Source organism: Scyliorhinus torazame, chromosome 28 (assembly GCF_047496885.1).
Source record: "Scyliorhinus torazame isolate Kashiwa2021f chromosome 28, sScyTor2.1, whole genome shotgun sequence".
NCBI classification, from domain to species: Eukaryota; Metazoa; Chordata; class Chondrichthyes; order Carcharhiniformes; family Scyliorhinidae; genus Scyliorhinus; species Scyliorhinus torazame.
The window spans coordinates 15,371,841-15,390,459 of record NC_092734.1 but is presented as its reverse complement, the minus strand read 5'-3'; the positions used below and the strand labels follow the sequence as shown (position 1 = coordinate 15,390,459).

The 18,619-nt window shown below is 50.9% G+C and overlaps 1 protein-coding gene and 1 long non-coding RNA gene across 4 annotated transcripts in view; one reads left to right on the top strand and one right to left on the bottom strand.

Annotated features, from left to right (window-relative positions):
• Nucleotides 1–5,547, bottom strand: part of LOC140403548 (uncharacterized) — a 41,543-nt gene extending 35,996 nt beyond the window's left edge. The window contains exon 1 of the long non-coding RNA XR_011938346.1: nucleotides 5,415–5,547. This is a non-coding gene — a long non-coding RNA (uncharacterized lncRNA). The remainder of the gene's footprint in view (nucleotides 1–5,414) is intronic.
• Nucleotides 5,470–17,018, top strand: LOC140403544 (peptidyl-prolyl cis-trans isomerase-like). Of its 3 annotated transcripts, none has more exons than XM_072491535.1 (6): nucleotides 5,470–5,666; nucleotides 8,288–8,318; nucleotides 8,406–8,494; nucleotides 8,590–8,686; nucleotides 16,631–16,706; nucleotides 16,786–17,018. In XM_072491535.1, the coding sequence occupies exons 1-6, from the start codon at nucleotides 5,592–5,594 to the stop codon at nucleotides 16,919–16,921; spliced, it is 504 nt and encodes a 167-aa protein (XP_072347636.1). In that variant the 5' UTR covers nucleotides 5,470–5,591; the 3' UTR covers nucleotides 16,922–17,018. The 3 variants fall into 3 exon arrangements, with proteins under 3 accessions (XP_072347636.1, XP_072347635.1, XP_072347637.1); XM_072491534.1 differs by lacking the exon at nucleotides 5,470–5,666 and adding an exon at nucleotides 5,845–5,943; XM_072491536.1 differs by lacking the exon at nucleotides 5,470–5,666 and adding an exon at nucleotides 6,239–6,245.
• The last annotated feature ends 1,601 nt before the right edge of the window (nucleotides 17,019–18,619 follow it).

Genomic DNA, 18,619 nt, shown 5'->3' with positions numbered 1-18,619 from the left:
CCCTCCCTCCCTCCTCCCTCCTTCCCTCCCTCCCTCCCTCCTTCCCTCCCTCCTTCTCCTTCCTCCCTCCTTCTCCTTCCCTCCTCCTTCTCCTTTCCTTCTCCTTCCCTCCCTCCTTCTCTCCCTCCTTCTCCTTCTCTCCCTCCCTCCCTCCTTCTCCTTCCCTCCCTCCTTCTCCTTCCCTCCCTCCTCCTTCTCTCCCTCCCTCCTCTCTTCCCTCCCTCCTCCTTCTCTCCCTCCCTCCCTCCTTCCTCCCTCCCTCCTTCTCTCCCTCCCTCCCTCCTTCTCCCTCCCTCCTCTTCCTCCTTCTCCCCTCCTCCTTCCCCCCCTCCTCTTCCTCCCCTCCCTCCTTCCTTTCTCCCCCTCCTCTCTCCCTCCCTCTTTCCTTCCCTCCTCCTTCTCTTCCTTCTCCCTTCCCTCCCTCCTTCTCCTTCCCTCCCTCTCTTCTCCTCTCCTTCCCCCCTCTCCTTCTCCTTCCCCCTCCCCTCTCTTCTCCTCCCCTCCCTCCTTCTCCTTCCCCCCTCTCCTCTTTCTCCTTCCCTCCCTCTCTTCTCCTCCCTCCTCTCCTTCCCCCCCTCTCTTCTCCTCCCTCCCTCCTTTCTCCTCTCCCCTCCTCCTCTTCCTCCCCCCTCCTTTCCCCCTCCTCCTCTTTCCTCCCCCGCCTCTTTCCCCCCCCTCCTCTTTCCCCCCCCCTCCCTCTTTCCCCCCCTCCCTCCTCTTCCTCCCCCCCCTCCTCTTTCTCCCCCCCCCTCTTCCCCCCTCCTCTTCTCCCCCCCACGCCTCTTCCCCCCCTCCTCTTCTCCCCCCCCTCCTCTTCCCCCCCCTCTTTCCCCCCTCCTCTTCCCCCCCTCCTCTTCCTCCCCCCCACTTTCCCCCCCTCCTCTTTCCTCCCCCCCCTTTCCCCCCTCCTCTTCCTCCCCCCCCTTTCCCCCCCCTCCTCTTTCCCCCCCTCTTTCCCCCTCCTCTTCCCCCCCTCCTCCTCTTCCCCCCTTCCCCCCCCTCCTCTTCCTCCCCCCCCACTTTCCCCCCCTCCTCTTTCCCCCCCCTCCTCTTTCCCCCCCCTCCTCTTTCCCCCCTCCTCTTCCCCCTCCTCCTCTTCCCCCTTTCCCCCCCTCCTCTCCTCCCCCCCCATTCCCCCTCTCCTCTTTCCCCCCCCTCCTCTTTCCCCCCCCTCCTCCTCTTCCCCCCCCTCCTCTTTCCCCCCTCCTCCTCTTCTCCCCCTCTCCTCTTCTCCCCCCTCCTCCTCTTCCCCCCCTCCTCTCCTCTTCCCCCCCTCCTCCTCCCCCTCCTCCTCTTTCCCCCCCCTCCTCCTCTTCCCCCCCCCCCTCCTCTTTCCCCCCCTCCTCTTTCCCCCCCCCTCCTCCTCTTCCCCCCCTTTCCCCCCCTCCTCTTCCTCCCCCCCACTTTCCCCCCCTCCTCTTTCCCCCCCTCCTCTTTCCCCCCCCTCCTCCTCTTCCCCCCCTCCTCTTTCCCCCCCTCCTCCTCTTCTCCCCCTCCTCCTCTTCTCCCCCTCCTCCTCTTCCCCCCTCCTCCTCCTCTTCCCCCCTCCTCCTCCCCCTCCTCCTCTTTCCCCCCCCCTCCTCCTCTTCCCCCCCCTCCTCCTCTTCCCCCCCCTCCTCCTCTTCCCCCCCCCCTCTTTCCCCCCCCCTCTTTCCCCCCCTCCCTCCCCCCCCCTCTTTCCCCCCCTCCCCTCCCCCCCCCTCTTTCCCCCCCTCCCCTCTTTCCCCCCCCCTCCTCCTCTTTCCCCCCCTCCTCTTTCCCCCCCTCCTCCTCTTCCCCCCCCTCCTCTTTCCCCCTCCTCCTCTTCCCCCCCCTCCTCCTCTTCCCCCCCCTCCTCTTTCCCCCTCCTCCTCTTCCCCCCCCTCCTCCTCTTCCCCCCCTCCTCTTCCCCCCCTCCTCCTCTTCCCCCCCTCCTCTTCCCCCCCCTCCTCCTCTTCCCCCCCCCTCCTCTTCCCCCCCCCTCCTCTTCCCCCTCCCTCCTCTTTCCCCCCCCTCCTCCTCTTTCCCCCCCCTCCTCCTCTTTCCCCCCCCTCCTCCTCTTTCCCCCCCTCCTCCTCTTCCCCCCCCTCCTCTTTCCCCCCCCCTCCTCTTTCCCCCCCCCTCCTCTTCCCCCCCCCTCCTCCTCTTTCCCCCCCCCTCCTCCTCTTTCCCCCCCCCTCCTCCTCTTCCCCCCCCCTCCTCTTTCCCCCCCCTCTCCTTCCTTCCTCCTCCCTCCCTCCCTCTCCTCCTCTCCCTCCCCCTCCCTCCCTCTCTCTCTCCTCCCTCCCTCCTCCCTCTCTCCTCCCTCCCTCCTTCTCCTTCCCCTCCCTCCTTCCTCCTTCTCCCCTCCCTCCTTCTCCCTCCTCCTCCCCTCCCTCCTTCTCCTTCCTCCCTCTCTCCTTCTCCTTCCTCCCTCCCTCCTTCTCCTTCCTCCTCCCCTTCTCCTTCCTCCCTCCCTCCTTCCTCCCTTCCTCCCTCTCCTCCCCCCTTCCTCTCCCCTCCTTCTCCCCTCCCCCCTTCTCCCCTCCCCCTCCTTCTCCCTCCCTCCCCCTCCTTCTCCCTCCCTCCCCCTCCTTCTCCCTCCCTCCCCTCCCTCCTTCTCATTCCCTCCTTCTCTCCCTCCTTCTCCTTCCCTCCCCTCCCTCCCCTTCCCTCCTTCTCTCCCTCCCTCCCTCCTTCTCCTTCCCTCCCTCCTTCCCTCCCTCCTTCTCCTTCCCTCCCTCCATCTCCTTCCCTCCTTCTCCTTCCTCCCTCCCTCCTTCTCCTTCCCTCCCTCCCTCCTTCTCCTTCCCTCCCTCCTTCTCCTCCCTCCCTCCTTCTCCTTCCCTCCTCCTTCCCTCCCTCCTTCTCCTTCCTTCTCTCCCTCCTTCCTTCTCTCCCTCCCTCCTTCCTCTCCTCCCTCCTTCTCTCCCTCCCTCCTTCTCTCCCTCCCTCCCCTTCCTCCCTCTCCTTCCCTCCTTCTCCTTCCTCCCTCCTTCTCTCCCTCCTTCCTTCTCTCCCTCCCTCCTTCTCTCCCTCCTCCTTCTCTCCTCCCTCCTTCTCTCCCTCCCTCCTTCTCTCCCTCCCTCCCCTTCCCTCCCTCCTTCTCCTTCCCTCCCTCCCCTTCCTCCCTCCTTCTCCTTCCCTCCCTCCTCCTCTCCCTCCCTCCTTCTCCTTCCCTCCCTCCTCCTCTCCCTCCCTCCTTCTCCTTCCCTCCCTCCTTCTCCTTCCCTCCCTCCTCCTTCTCCTTCCCTCCCTCCCTCCTTCTCCTTCCCTCCCTCCTTCTCCTTCCCTCCCTCCTTCTCTCCCTCCCTCCTTCTCTCCTTCCCTCCCTCCCTCCTTCTCCTTCCCTCCCTCCTTCTCCTTCCCTCCCTCCTTCTCCTTCCCTCCCTCCTTCTCCTTCCCTCCCTCCTTCTCCTTCCCTCCCTCCCTCCTTCTCCTTCCCTCCTCCCCTCCTTCTCCTTCCCTCCCTCCTTCTCTCCTTCCCTCCCTCCCTCCTTCTCCTTCCCTCCCTCCTTCTCCTTCCCTCCCTCCTTCTCCTTCCCTCCCTCCTTCTCTCCCTCCCTCCCTCCCTCCTTCCCTCCCTCCCTCCTTCTCCTTCCCTCCCTCCTTCTCCTTCCCTCCCTCCCTCTCCTTCCCTCCCTCCTTCCCTCCCTCCTTCTCCTTCCCTCCCTCCTTCTCCTTCCCTCCCTCTCCCCTCCCTCCCTCTCCTTCCCTCCCTCCCTCTCCTTCCCTCCCTCCCTCCTTCTCCTTCCTTCTCCTTCCCTCCCTCCTTCTCCTTCCCCTTCCCTCCCTCCCTCCTTCTCCTTCCCTCCCTCCTTCTCCCCCTCCTTCTCCCCCTCCTTCTCCTTCCCTCCTTCTCCTTCTCCTTCCCTCCTTCTCTCCCTCCCTCCTTCTCCTTCCCTCCCTCCCTCCTTCTCCTTCCCTCCTTCTCTCCCTCCCTCCTTCTCCTTCCCTCCCTCCTTCACTCCCTCCCCTCCCTCCTTCACTCCCTCCCCTCCCTCCTTCACTCCCTCCCCTCCCTCCTTCACTCCCTCCCTCCTTCTCCCTCCCTCCTTCTCCCTCCCTCCTTCTCTCCCTCCCTCCCTCCCTCCCTCCTTCTCCCTCCCTCCTTCTCTCCCTCCCTCCTCCCTCCCTCCCTCCTTCTCCTTCCCTCCCTCCCTCCCTCCTTCTCCTTCCCTCCCTCCTTCTCCTTCCCTCCCTCCTTCTCCTTCCCTCCCTCCTTCTCCTTTCCTTCTCCTTCCCTCCCTCCTTCTCTCCCTCCTTCTCCTTCTCTCCCTCCCTCCCTCCTTCTCCTTCCCTCCCTCCTTCTCCTTCCCTCCCTCCCTCCTTCTCTCCCTCCCTCCTTCTCTCCCTCCCTCCCTCCTTCTCTCCCTCCCTCCCTCCTTCTCTCCCTCCCTCCCTCCTTCTCTCCCTCCCTCCCTCCTTCTCTCCCTCCCTCCCTCCTTCTCTCCCTCCCTCCCTCCTTCCCTCCTTCTCCCCCTCCCTCCTTCTCCCCCTCCCTCCTTCTCCCCCTCCCTCCTTCCTTCTCTCCCTCCCTCCTTCTCTCCCTCCCTCCTTCTCCTTCCCTCCCTCCTTCTCCTTCCTTCTCCTTCCCCTCCCTCTCCTTCTCCTTCCCTCCCTCTCCTTCTCCTTCTCCTTCCCTCCCTCTCCTTCTCCTTCCCTCCCTCCTTCTCTCCCTCCCTCCTTCTCCTTCCCTCCCTCCTTCTCCTTCCCTCCTTCTCCTTCCTTCTCCTTCCCTCCCTCTCCTTCTCCTTCTCCTTCTCCTTCCCTCCCTCTCCTTCTCCTTCCCTCCCTCCTTCTCTCCTCTTCCTCCCTCCCTCCTCTTCCTCCCTCCCTCCTCTTCCTCCCTCCTTCTTGCAGCAAGTCAGCACTCAGCAACAGAGACAGAAAGCAGCTGCAGCCACTCAAGATGGATTGGTCACGCTAAATTGCCCTTAATTGGAAAAAATGAATTGGGTAAATTTATTTTTTTAAAATTAAAATTAAATTGCAGGCTTAGCCAGGGACGCTCACATTCCGTGAAATAATATTTTTAATTAAAATGCCTCTACAATTAGCAGACTCCATTACTTAGTATATAGGCAAGAGTTCCAAGCAGATCTATTATGGCCCAAAAAATAATAAAAAACAAAACACATACACAAAAATATATATTTTTTTGCCTTTCTGGCCCTATTAGAGTAGTGAGATCCTATAAAAGGTCTATTATGGCCAACGATGGACGGAATAGAACACGTTGTCCTCTCATTAATTTATCTTTAACCATCTATCCTTGTTTAGCTAGCAGGCCAAGAAAATTTCCTTTGTCTAGACACTGTTTTGTGAAGTCTGTATGCTGTATGTTTAGCACATTTTTTAAAATCGCTCTTGTAAGTGTATTTCTAAAATGGCGTTGGTCATCCTATTAGTGCGGGCAAATAAAACGACCACTAGTTAAATGAACCAATCCATACCAGTGTTCGAGGAAATCAATTCATTGCCTTTGGCAAAGGCGGGGTAAGTAGCTTGTCTCCCATTCGCTCAGACAGGTTTCTTCCTGCGCGCAACCGGATACTTTCTGCATTGCTGCAAAGATCCCCCACGCCCTCAGCACACAGACGAAGATCCTTTCCCGTTATTCAGCAATCAGGATGGCTGCTTCGAATCCCCGCGTTTTCATGGACGTTTCTGCGGGCGGTGAACCCCTGGGCCGGATCGTGATGGAGGTGAGTCTGGCTCCTGGACTTTGCGCTCTCGGAGCAGTTTCAAGGCTCACTCCTGTTTTGCACAAACGCACTCGCCAAAGGGAGGGGACAACTTTTATACAACTAATTGGAAATACTCCGTAGCGAGGAATATACATCTGGATCCAGTTGGTAGGGAGTGGACGCGGGAACCTTTAGTGAAAACCCAGCATCAATGGGGACATGTTTCAAATTAAAACTGGATATAGTCAGCATCTTGGGAGCACCACGTGGACAGAAGCCGAGTCAACCTTTTCCGGTCGATTATCTTTCATAATTTTCAAGATAAATAGATTTTATTTTTTAAATCGGTAGGCAAAAGAACAGAAGGAAAAACAGCCAACTTTCATGTAGTAAATTTTATGCAAAACATCCCAAAATACTTAACAGATTTCTCAAACGGGGGCCTAGGGATAACTGAGAGGAAGTGGGCCCTAAAGCTCACGCTGCCTGCAGACTGTGAGGTGAACTGAGATAACAGAATTTGAAAAGTCTTTTCACGTCTGGATGTGTGTCTGAAATCCACTTGGAACTTTCTGGAATCTCGAGCACAGTACAGGGTAACTGGTGGCTTTCAGCATCCATTTTTAAAGGCTATTGTGTCCATTTTAAAAGGAAAATGATATTTCTCTGCAAACTCCATAATATCACAAAATGGAGCGGAGTCCCGATTCTGGTGATGCATGACTGGGGTTGCTGGGGAGGGAAAGGGTGGGGGTCTATACAAAGAACAAAGAAGTATAGGACAGGAACAGTATCTTAGGCCCTACAAGCCCGTGCCGACCATGCTTCCTGTCTAAACTAAAATCTTCTACACTTCCGGGGTCCATATCCCTCTATTCCCTTCCTATTCATGTGTTTGTCAAGATGCCCCAAAAATGTCACTCGTCCCTGCTTCCACCACCTCTGGCAGTCAGTTCCAGGCACCCACTAAAACTGTCAAAGAAAACTTGCCTTGTACATCTCCTTATGCCCCCTAGTACTTGATCCCTCTACCTTGGAAAAAGCCTCATTTCATATTTTTGTGGACCTCTATCAGGTCGCCCCTCAACCTGTCATTCCAGTGAGAACAAACCGAGTTTATTCAACCTCTCCTAGCTAATGCCTGCCATACCAGGCAACTTCCTGGTAAATCTCTTCTGCACACTCTCCAAAGCCTTGACGTCGTTTTGGTAGTGTGGCGACCAGAATTGAATGCTATACTCTGTGTGGCCTAACTAAGGTCCTATACAGCTGCAACATGACTTGCCAATTTTTATACTCCATGCCCTGGCCAATGAAGGCAAGCATGCTGTATGTCGTCTTCACCTGTGTTGCCCCTTTCGTGGACCTGTACACCAGGGCTGCACGGTAGCACTGTGGCTTCACAGCTCCACGGTCCCAGGTTCGATACCCGCTGGGTCACTGTTTGTGTGGAGTCTGTACGTTCTCCCTGTTCCTGCGTGGGTTTCCTCTGGGTACTCCGGTTTCCTCCCACAGTCCAACCTCCCACAGTCCAACGACATGCAGGTTAGGTGGATTGGCCATACTAAATTGCCCTTAGTGTCCAAAAAGGTTAGGAGGGGTTATTGGGTTATGGAGATAGGGTGGAAGTGAGGGCTTAAGTGGGTCGGTGCAGACTTGATGGGCCGAGTGGCCTCCTTCTGCACTGTATGTTCTATCTCTCTGACTGAGAGTTTTACCATTCACTGTATATTCCCTACCTGTATTAGACCTTTCAAAATGCATTACCTCACATTTGTCCAGATTAAACTCCATCTGCCTTCTCTCCGCTCAAGTCTCCAAACGATCTGAATCCTGCTGTATCCTCTGACCGTCCTGTCCTCATCACTATCCACAATTCCACCAACCTTTGTGTCGTCTGCAAACTTACTAATCAGACCAGTTACATTTTCCTCCAAATTATTTATGTATACTACGAACAGCAACGGTCCCAGCGAGACACCACAGCCCTCCAATCAGAAAAGCACCCTTCCATTGCTACTCTCTGCCTTCTATGACCTATGATGTGGAGATGCTGGCGTTGGACTGGGGTGAGCACAGTAAGAAGTCTTACAACACCAGGTTAAAGTCCAACAGGTTTGTTTCAAATCACTAGCTTTTGGAGCACTGCTTCATTCACCTGAGGAAGGAGCAGTGCTCCGAGAGCTAGTGATTTGAAACAAACCTGTTGGATTTTAACCTAGTGTTGTAAGACTTCTATGACCTAGCCAGTTCTGTATCCATTTTGCTTGCTCACCTCTGATCCCGTGTGACTTCACCTTTTGCACCAGTCTGCAACACATACACATGGCAAGTTTTAAGAGCTGGAGAGGTTCCTGGTCAGCCATGTGACTGAGAGATTATTGGAGAGACACACCACAGACTGCTAGTATTTGCATGAAAGCCTGAAAGTTTTGATGTTTTTCTACAAATTAAAATTTTAAAATCCCTATTAGGTTAGATACTTCATTGATCAGAATTCCAGTAATTAATTGTATCCTACAATCGACAATCTTGTATATGTTGCTCTGGATGGAACTTGTTCTTTTGTAATGTTAGAAAAATGATTGTTTGGAAAGCTCATGGATACGCTGATGTTGTGCATGGCTTATCTCTTTCAGCTCCATGCCGATGTGGTTCCAAAAACTGCAGGTAAGTCCCAGAAACTAAACTGTGCTGAGATGAGGAATTTCTACGTTGTTTAAAGGTGAGCTCTTAATCTGAATGACTTTGTTGCAGAAAATTTCCGTGCATTGTGCACTGGTGAGAAGGGGTTTGGTTACAAGGGCTCGATATTCCACAGAGTCATTCCTGATTTCATGTGCCAGGTAAATAAGCAATGTTATTTTAGATCTAGTTGGGAATATCTCTTCACCTGTTTGAGTAAATGACTACATTACCTGTTCAACTTTCAATTGTTCAGGGTGGTGACTTCACCAAGCACGATGGCACTGGTGGGAAGTCCATCTACGGTGAAAAGTTTAAGGATGAGAATTTCAAACTGACGCACACAGGACCTGGTAAGTCGTTTTTTTCGTGGTTGGGGTGGGAAAGGAGTATTTTGAGGATGTTTGTTGGGGGGGCGTGGTGGTCAGATGCATGAATTGGACAATTATAAGGGCAGGGAGATTGGATCCAAATGGCTGTGATGTTCAGTGTGGGAGGGCTGCTCTGCATGTCTTCCTAGTCCTAAGGAGCAGTTTGTTTGAAATCATGAAATAAGTTCTTTTGTGGAACATTTTTTTCCCCAAAACATTTTATTAAGGCATTTATGATTTTCTAACAACAAATACAAATGTAAACATAACTCAGTAAATAACCCCCCCCCCCCCAACCAACAACCATACCCAGCCAACATGACTTATACACAATTCCCCAGCTCCTCTCACTGATCTTGCCTAAGCTAGCCTAATTCCACCGACTGCCCCCTATTGTATGTGAACAGTTTAGTTTTCCCCAAAGAAGTTGATAAACGGCTGCCACCTCCGGACGAACATTTATCCTCTTGGGGCAAGCCTGAGAAACCTAGCCATGTCGCTAACCCCGCCCCTGATTTTGGGGACTCAGTCCATCCGGGTGGCTAAAACCTCCATGGATCTACCCCTCCCATCTGTTAAATAAACCCCTTCAGCTCCCTTGCCGTGGCTGGCACCCTCCCTGTCCTCTAACTCACCCGATCCAGTCTCTGATCTATAACCGTATTAAAGCCCCCCCCCCCATGATCAGCCTATGCAAATCCAGGTTCGAAATCTTCCCTAACACCTGCCCCATAAACTCCGCGTCATCCCAGTTTGGTGCATAGATGTTCACTAATACCACTGGCAGCCCCTCCAGCTTCCCACTCACCATAACGTACCTAGACCCCTCCCCACCCACGTCTGCCACTATGCTTAGACCCCTCCCCACCCACGTCTGCCACTATGCTCCCTACTTCAAATGAGACCTGCTTTTTTTTAATAAAACATTTTATTAAGGCATTTATAATTTTATAACCATAAACGGTACAAATATAAACCTAGTGCAAAAAAATCTCTCTAATGCTGCCTATCCTAAACAAAGTAGCCAAACTCTCTTTCTTTCCCCCTCCCCCCCCCTTATTGCCTCTGCTGACAGTTTAGCTTTCCCTGAAGAAGTTGATAAATGGCTGCCACCTCCAGGTGAACCCCAAAGTTGACCCTCTTGGGGCGAACTTAATTTTCTCAAGTCTGAGAAACCCAGCCATGTCGCTAACCCAAACCTCTGATTTTGGGGGCTTCGAGTCCCTCCATGCTAACAATATCTGTCTCTGGGCTACCAAGGAGGCAAAGGCCACAACGTCAGCCTCTCTCGCCCCCTGGACTCCCGGATCTTCTGACACGGAGGTGAGAGGGGAAGACCAGACTGGGCAGCTAACGGCCAACGTTAGAAGGCTCTTAAATGTGATCATGATGCCCTATGAGGGAGATGGAGGTAGTGGTCGCTATGGATGCGGAAAAGGCCTCCGACCGGGTGGGGTGGAATTATTTGAGAGGTGTTGGGAAGGTTCATGTTTGGGCAGGGCTTTATTGACTGGGTTTGGTTGCTGTACCAGGCACTGGTGGCGGGTGTACGGACGAATCGGCTGACGTCGGACTACACCGGGGGGCAAGGCAAGGATGTCCTCTCTCCATTGTTGTTTGCTTTGGCCATAGAGCCACTGGTGATGGTGCTAAGAGCATCAAAGGAATGGAAGGGGATAGCCCAGGGAGGGGGGGTGGGGGTGGTGGAACATAGGGTCTCACTATATGCAGGCAACCTGCTCCTATATATTTCCGACCTGTTTGGCGGGGGGGGGGGCGGAGAGATTATGTGGATCTTGGGGGAATTTGGCTGGTTTTCAGGTACAAATTAAATATGGGTAATAGTGAGATGTTTGTGATCCAGGCGAGGGGACAGGATAGGAGATTGAGGCAGCTGCTGTTCAGAGTGGTGGGGGGAATTTCTGCTATTTGGGAATTCAGGTGGCACGGGGATGGGAGCAGCTACATAACTTAAATTTGACCCAGCTAGTTGAACAAATGATGGAGGACTTCCGGAGGTGGTACATGCTCCCACTGTCACTGGCGGGGAGGGTACAGACCTTGAAAATGACGGTCCTCCTGAGATTTGCTTGTTCTCCAGTGCCTCCCTATTTTTATACCAAATGTCTTTTTTTAAACTGGTGAATAGGATGATCTCTGGTTTTGTGTGGGCGGGTAAAACCCTGCGAGTAAAGAAAGTGCTGCTGGAGCAGAGTCGAGGGATAGGTGGGCTGGCACTGCCTAACTTTAGTAACTACTGGGTGGCAAATATAGCCACGATCAGGTAGTGGGTGGGGGAATCGGTGTGGGAACGGGAGCGAGTAGAGGCTGCATCATGTAAGGACACAGGTTTGGGGGCATTGGTAACGGCTCCTCTGCCGTTCTCTTCGGCCTGGTATTCCACAAGCCAGTGATAGTGGCAACCCTGAGAGTCTGGGGGCAGTGGAGGAAGCATATGAGAATGGGGGGAGCATCGGTGTGGGCTCCAATTAGTGATAATCACCGGTTTGTTACGGGGAGGTTTCGGAGATGGCAGAGAACAGGGATTGAGAGGATGGGAGATCGATTTATTGATGGGAGCTTTCCCTGTTTGGAGGAGAAGTTTGAATTGCCGGGAAGGAATGGGTTTTGATAGAGAAGGGATTCTGTGCGAAGGCAGGTTTCGACCTTTCCGCTCCTGCCACAGGGGATACAGGACAGGGTAATTTCTAGAACGGGGAGGGGAAGGTTTTGGATATCTACAAAGCTTGTGGAGTGGGAGGAAACCCAGATAGATGAGCTAAAGGGTAAATGGGAAAACATCCATCATCTGCCAGTCCCCTGTCCTTGACAAAGTTCATTGCCTCATCTGGTGTTCGGAAGTAAAGTTCCTGGCTCTCCTAAGTAACCCACAAATGTGCTGGGTGCAACATACCAAACTTCACCCCCTTTTTTTAAATATACAAAACATTTTATTGAGGTATTTGTTATTTTGTAACAACAGAAGAAACCGTGTACATACAAATATAAACATAGTGCAACGGCCGTCTTCCTCCCTCACAGGTCTCTCCTTTCTTGCACAATAATCTAAGCTTAAAAAAAACCTTCCAGAATGACAGGGAGTGGGATAGCTTGATCTTGGTTTCGGACAATGTTCGGCACAACATCGAGGGCCAAAGGGCCTGTTCTGTGCTGTACTGTTCTATGTTCTCTGCTGACGGTTAATTTTCTCTAAAGACGTTGACTAATGGCTGCCACCTCTGGAAGAACCCTGACATTGACCCTCTCGGGGTGAACTTGATTTTCTCCAGACAGAGAAAGCTAACCATGTCAGTGAGCCAGGTCTCTGACTTCGGGGGCTTTGAGTCCCTCCAAGCTATTAGTATCTATCTCCAGGCTACCAGGGAGGCAAAGGTCAGAACGCCTGCCTCTTTCTCCTCCTGGATTTCCGGATCCTCCGACACTCCGAAAATCGCCACCTCTGGACTCAGTGCCACCCTTGTTTTTAACACCTTGGGACAAGATATCTGCAAACCCCTGCCAGAATCCTCCGAATCCCAGAACATATGAACATGGTTTGCTGGTCCTCCCACACCTTGCACACCCGTCTTCTATCCCAAAGAACCTGCTCATCCAGGCACTGTCATGTGTGCCCGGTGAACGACTTTAAATTGTATCAGGCTGAGCCTGGCGCATGATGTGAACGCGTTGACTCTAATCAATGCATCTGCCCAGAACCCATCCTCTATCTCCCTCCTAGCTCCTCTTCCCATTTGCATTTCCTCTGACCCCATGAGTTCTTTATAGATGTCCAAAACCCTTCCCCCTCCCACCCATACTCTGGAAACTAACCCTGTCCTGTATCTCCCTTGGTGTCATGTGAGAGTACCTTTTAAGAAATGTACCTTGAAGAAATGGGTGTGTATATAAATATATGTAGTGAGTACCTTTAAGAAATGGGTATTTATTACTGCAGTGTTTAGGCTGTTTGCTGCAGGGTGTGTTTTAGTTTCGTTTTCAGAGCTGGATAGCTGCAGTAACTGCTCTCAGTCGTGACTTTAACCTGATGTGCTTCTGTTTAAAGGTTTTTAAAAAAGTTTTATGGATGTTAAAAGGACAGCTTAAGGATTACTTAGTGTTGTATTCTTTGGGGGTTGTATTTGAATTAATGGTTGCTAAGATGGTCACTGTTTTAAAAAGGTTAACTTGAGTTCATAGAATAAACATTGTTTCGCTTAAAAAAAAAAAAAAAAACGTTTCCATTTCTGCTGTACCACACCTGTAGAGTGGGCCGTGTGCTCCCCATACCACTGTGGGTCAGGTGAACTCCATGATACACTTTGGGGTTCTCTTAACCCTGGCCCATAACAAGTGGTAGGAGCAGAAAGGTTGAGACCTGCCTGCCTAAGAAGTCCCATGCCTGCAGGTACCTAAAACTCATTCCCTCCCATCAATTCAAATTTCTCCTCCAACTCCTGCAGGCTGAGAAAGCACCCCTGTATGAACTGATCTCCCACCCTCTCAATCCCTGCTCTTTGCCATCTCCGAAACCCTCCATCCAGCCTCCCCGGGGCAAACCAATGATTATTGCAGATTGGAGATCAAACCGATGCTCCCTCTGCTCCCACATGTTTCCTCCATTGCCCCCAGACTCTCAGGGCTGCCACCACCATCAGGTTGGTGGAGTACTGTGCTGGTGGGAACGGCAAGAGGTGCCATTACCAATGCCCCCAGACTCGTGCCCTTACATGATGCTCCCACACCGACCTCCCCAGCTCACCACCCACTTCCTAATCATGGCTATATTTGCCGCCCAATAGTAATTGCTAAAGTTATTCACCCCCTTCTTAAAGAGGGCCAATTTCACTTTGTTAAAACTCCCTTCTTTTGGCCAGTTCCACACCCAGGTCTTGATAGACATGCAGTTCGTTGCCTTCCCAGAAACAGCTCCTTGTCTGCCTGGCCCACCTCAAGATTTGTTCCTTGTCTAAGAACCGGTGCATTCGTACCACCATCGCCCTGGGCAGCTCATTCCTCAGCGGCGTCCTCATGTACGCCCTGTCCACTGCCCAAGGGCCGAGCAAAGGCAACTTCTTGAACATACGTGCCACATATGCACCCGTGTCCGATCCCTCTCTGCCCTTCGGCAGGCCAACGATCCTCTGGCTCTGTCTACGCGATCTGTTCTCCAGATCCTCCACTTTATCTTGCAACCTCTTCTGGTGGTCCTTCATCAGCACCATCTCCACTGCCATCGTGGCTAGCTGGTCGTCGCGCTCAGCCACCGAATCATTTCATTTCTTCCACCTTCTGGATCGTCTGGTCCTGGATTTCCAGTCTCTGCTCCACACATTCAATCCCTGCCTTAATTGGATCCAGATATTCCTTTCTCTGCTGAGCAAATTTCTCTTGGAGACAGTCCACCAGTTGCTCCGACTACTGGGCCGGCAGCTTCGGTCCCTCACCTTTTGCCATATTGCCCTGTGTCACAGGCTCCACCCCTGTCTTCGATCAACGCTCTCTTTTCAGACCACTTCTGGTCCATGAATCCATACACTGGTGGGGAATCCTTCTCTACTTCAGTTTATTTTTGGTCAATCAAAGCCACTGTACATCGGGGGGCAAGGTCCACCACGAGCGGGAGCTACCAAATATGCGACCACTCACACCATGGTTGCCACCAGAAGTCCCCTTTTGTGGAATATTAATGGATCTTTGTGGAGTGCTTGTTGTGTTTTGTATCATTGTTTTTTAGAGGGAGATTGTGGAAAAAGTGATGGGGATAGGGAGGATTCAAAGGAATGTGGTTCGGGTGGGGGAGGAAAGAGTGGCATTCGGGGAAAGGAAAGAGAAGAGGGAGGAAGAGTGGGGAGTTGAGGATGACGGAGATTTTCTTCTCCCAACAGTTATGGGATTGTGCTTAGATGAGGGGCTCGTATATTGACAATAGCATGCTCAGAGGGAAAGGAGGGTTTTTTCTGGTGGGTCCAACTTTTGATTGCTATGGAGAGACGTGGTGGGGAAGGGGAAATATACTCTTGGGTGAGGCTTGGCTCACAGGTTGTTTTGAGGCATTTATTTGTTCAGTAGTGAGTGCAAGGCATGGAAGCATCATATACTGGGTGAAATAATTGAATGGGGATCTGGTAGTGTACAACGAGCCAGGATAAATCAATGCCCTTGTATAAAGGAGCTCAATTTCGCATTCTGTTTGAAGGGAGATGTATGGGTTTACGACTGCTTATCAATAATTTGATTGAACAGTGACAGCATGGCTTTGTTCAAGGGAAATTATGTTTAATTGAGTTTTTGAAGTGGGTGGCAGTGCTTAGCACTGCTGCCTTCGCCACGCCAGAGACACTGGTTCGTTTATGACCTCTGGTGACTGTGGGTTTGCTCTGGTTTCCTCCCACAGTCCAAAGATGTGCAGGTTAGGTGGATTGGCTATGCTAAATTGCTCCTAGATTTGGTTACGGGGATAGGGTCGGGGATTGCGCCTAGGTAAGCTGCTCTTTCAGACGTCAATACAGACCTGGTGGACCAAATGGCCTCCTGCACTGTAGGGATTCTATGGAAGTAACAATCCAGGTGGATATAGGGGAACATGTAGGTGTGGTGTTCTTGGCTATGCAAAAGGCATTTGAGAAGGTGTCACATTAAAGGTTACTACATGAGATTGGATTACAAAGTGTAGCACGGATAAAGGAATAACAGGAAACAGTGCAGGGATAATTCCGGTTGGAAAACTAACTTGTGAAGTGCCATAGAGATCAGTGCAGGAAGGTAAGTTGTCAAGACATGGTAAAGGGTTATAGACTGGTTAAGTGGGTGGACAAATGCTTGGTAGATTGTAATATGGGAAACTGAACTTGTTCACCTTGGGAAGAACATAAAAGCAGCATACTATGTCTTGGAGAACATAAAAGCAGCATACTATGTAAGTATAGAGAGATTGCAGAACTCTTGTGGTACAGAGGGATTTGAGTATCCTGGTACATAAATCTGGAAACGTTGGTATGCAGTAAACCAGTGATTAGGATTGCAAATGGAATGTTGGTGCTTTTTTTTTAGAAAATATTTTATTGAGGCATTTATAATTTTAATGTTCGTGTTTATTCAGGCTATAAAAGCAAGTTTTACTGCAGCTGCTCAGGGTCTTGGTGGGATCACGTCTGGAATATTGTACCATGTACAGTTTTGGTTTCTTTATTTTCACAGTAACTTCATTGTAATGCAGTGTTAATGTAAGCCTACCTGTGACACTAAAAGATTATTATTGTTTGAAAAAAATAATTGTAGCAGCAGTTCGGATAATTTCAGTTGACTCCTTCCTGGGCTGAGGATCTTATGTTAGAATTTGGGCATATGCTCGTTGAAGTTCAAGTAGTGATCTTATTGAAAGATATCAGATCCTGAGGGAATTTGATAGGGTGGATACTGGGAGGATGTTTTTACTTGTGTGGAAGACCAGAACTAGGGGAGACTCTTGTAAGAATAAATAAGAGGTCTCCCTGACAGAAGTGAGGAGAAATGTTTCCTCTTGAGGGTTTTTTAAAAAAAAAACTCTATCTTGTATAAAGCCCAATATTTCTGGATGTAATTTTATCTTCATTTAAATTTCCATTCATCCTTCCCAATGGCACCCCATCTTGGCTCTGCTCATATCCACTTCAAGCTACTTACCTTCACAACTAACCGACCTTTGATGTTCTGAACCTGCAGTCTAGTGTCATCTATTTACACTTCTAATCACTCTTATCTATCTGTGACTGATTATCCACATTCAACCGACTACTTACTAGACCTTCATGTTTCCACCCTCCCATAGCCAGAAATGTGTTTTAACATTTCATTAACTCTTAAGACACTAATATAAATGCAAATTATACAGGGGAGGAAACTGAACACTTATGGAATGCTTATTTCTTGTTATCTTGCTGTTCACAGGTATCCTGTCCATGGCTAATGCTGGGCCAAATACAAATGGATCCCAGTTCTTTCTCTGCACCGTGAAAACTGCATGGTAAATGCAATCTTAATATCTCTTAACTTTTCACTGCAGCTTTCAATGGTCACCTAATGTCTGTTGTTGAATCTTGTAGGTTGGATGGAAAACATGTTGTGTTTGGCAAAGTGACAGACGGGATGGATATTGTGAAGAAAATGGAAAAATATGGAAGCCAAAGTGGCAAAACCAGCAAGAAAATTGCCATCTCTGATTGTGGGCAGCTGAACTAATTGTATTTGCATCTCTGGATTGTGGGCAGCTGAACTGAACTAATTGTAATTGCAAATAGCATTGCCCAATTTCAATAAAATGTGACCATTTACGCTTCTAATTGTGTATGTCATTAAAAAAAAAAAAAAAAATGTTACAAGGGTTTGGAAAAAAAAATGTTACAAGCGTTTGAAAGCAGAGTTAATTTAAGTGGACTGGGTTAAAAGGTAGGACAACCCTCGGCGCAGTGGTTAGCATTGCTGCATCACTGCGCTGAGGTCCCAGGTTCGATCCTGGCTCTGAGCCGCTGTCATGTGGATTTGCACATACTCCCTGTGTTTGCATGGGTTTCTCTCCCACAACCCAAAGATGTGCTGGCTAGGTGGATTAGCCATGCCAAATTGCCCCTTAATTGGGAAAAAATGAATTGGGTACTCTAAATTTAAATTTAGAGTACCCAATCATGTTTCACCAATTAAGGGGCAATTTATAAAAATAAAAGGCAGGACAGGTGAAGATGCAGTGACAAACAAAGATATTAGTTCTCTGCATTGATTTATCACCGTGATGAAGAAACGCTATTTTGCAAAGGTGCATCATCTGTGGCTCAATAAGAAAGTGAAAAATATTGGGTTGGATTCTCCGCACCCCGATGCCGAAATTGCAGCTGGCGCCAGGGCAGAGAATCCAGTTTGATGCCGTAATAGAGTTTGGCGATTCTCTGGGCACCGAAAATCAGTGTCGCCGGGGAGTATGCCGTGGGGAATGTGCAAACTCCACACGGACAGTGACCTACGGCTGGGATTCAAATCTGGGTCCTCAGTCCTGTAGGCAACTGTGCTAACCACAATGCTTCGTGTCGCCCTTCCTGGTGGAGTTTTATAAAATGTTTTTGGATAGGCAGTGCAGTGGTTAGCAGTGCTGCTTCATGGCGAAGACCTGGGTTTGATCCCAGGTCACTGTGGAGTTTGCACATTCTCCCCATATCTGCATGTGTCACCCCCACAACCCAAAGATGTGCAGGGTAGGTGGATTGGTCGTGCTAAAACGCCCCTTAATTGGGGGAAAAAATGGACCTGATGGAGTGTGGGTCATAAAGGCCAATATGTGGGTGCCAAGATTTTGGCTAAGATGCTGACACTGAGGTTAGAGATGTGCCTGCTGAAGGTGATTGGGGAGGATTAGATGGGGTTTGTAAAAGGCGGGCAGTTGTTGTCGAAGGGAGTGAGCTGGAGGTGGTGGCGTAGATGCGAAGCAGGTGTTTTATTGTGTGGCGTGGAGCTATTTATTTGCTGTGTTGGAGAGATTTGGGAGTGGGCACAAGTTTGTGCTCTAAGAACCAAATCATTTCATAGACTTTACAGTGCAGAAGGAGGCCATTCGGCCCATCGAGTCTACCAGCTCTTGGAAAAGAGCACACGACCCAAGGTCAACAGCTCCACCCTATCCCCATAACCCAGTAACCCCACCCAACACTAAGGGCAATTTATCATGGCCAATCCACCTAACCTGCACATCTTTGGACTGGGAGGAAACCGGAGCAGCCGGAGGAAACCCACGCACACACGGGGAGGACGTGCAGACTCCGCACAGACAGTGACCCAAGCCGGAATCTAACCTAAGGCGAGTGTGCACACGAATGAGGTGAATTCAAGATACTTTCTGTTACATGGGAACAAGGCAGGGATGCCTCTTGTCGTCGTTCTCCTCTTTCCTCC

Coding starts and splice junctions, on each gene's coding strand:
- LOC140403544 (XM_072491534.1), top strand. CDS start 5,860: ATGGGGACATGTTTCAAATTAAAACTGGATATAGTCAGCATCTTGGGA. Junction 5,944..8,287: donor AGCCGAGTCAACCTTTTCCG/GTCGATTATCTT, acceptor TATCTCTTTCAG/CTCCATGCCGATGTGGTTCC. Junction 16,707..16,785: donor TGCACCGTGAAAACTGCATG/GTAAATGCAATC, acceptor TGAATCTTGTAG/GTTGGATGGAAAACATGTTG.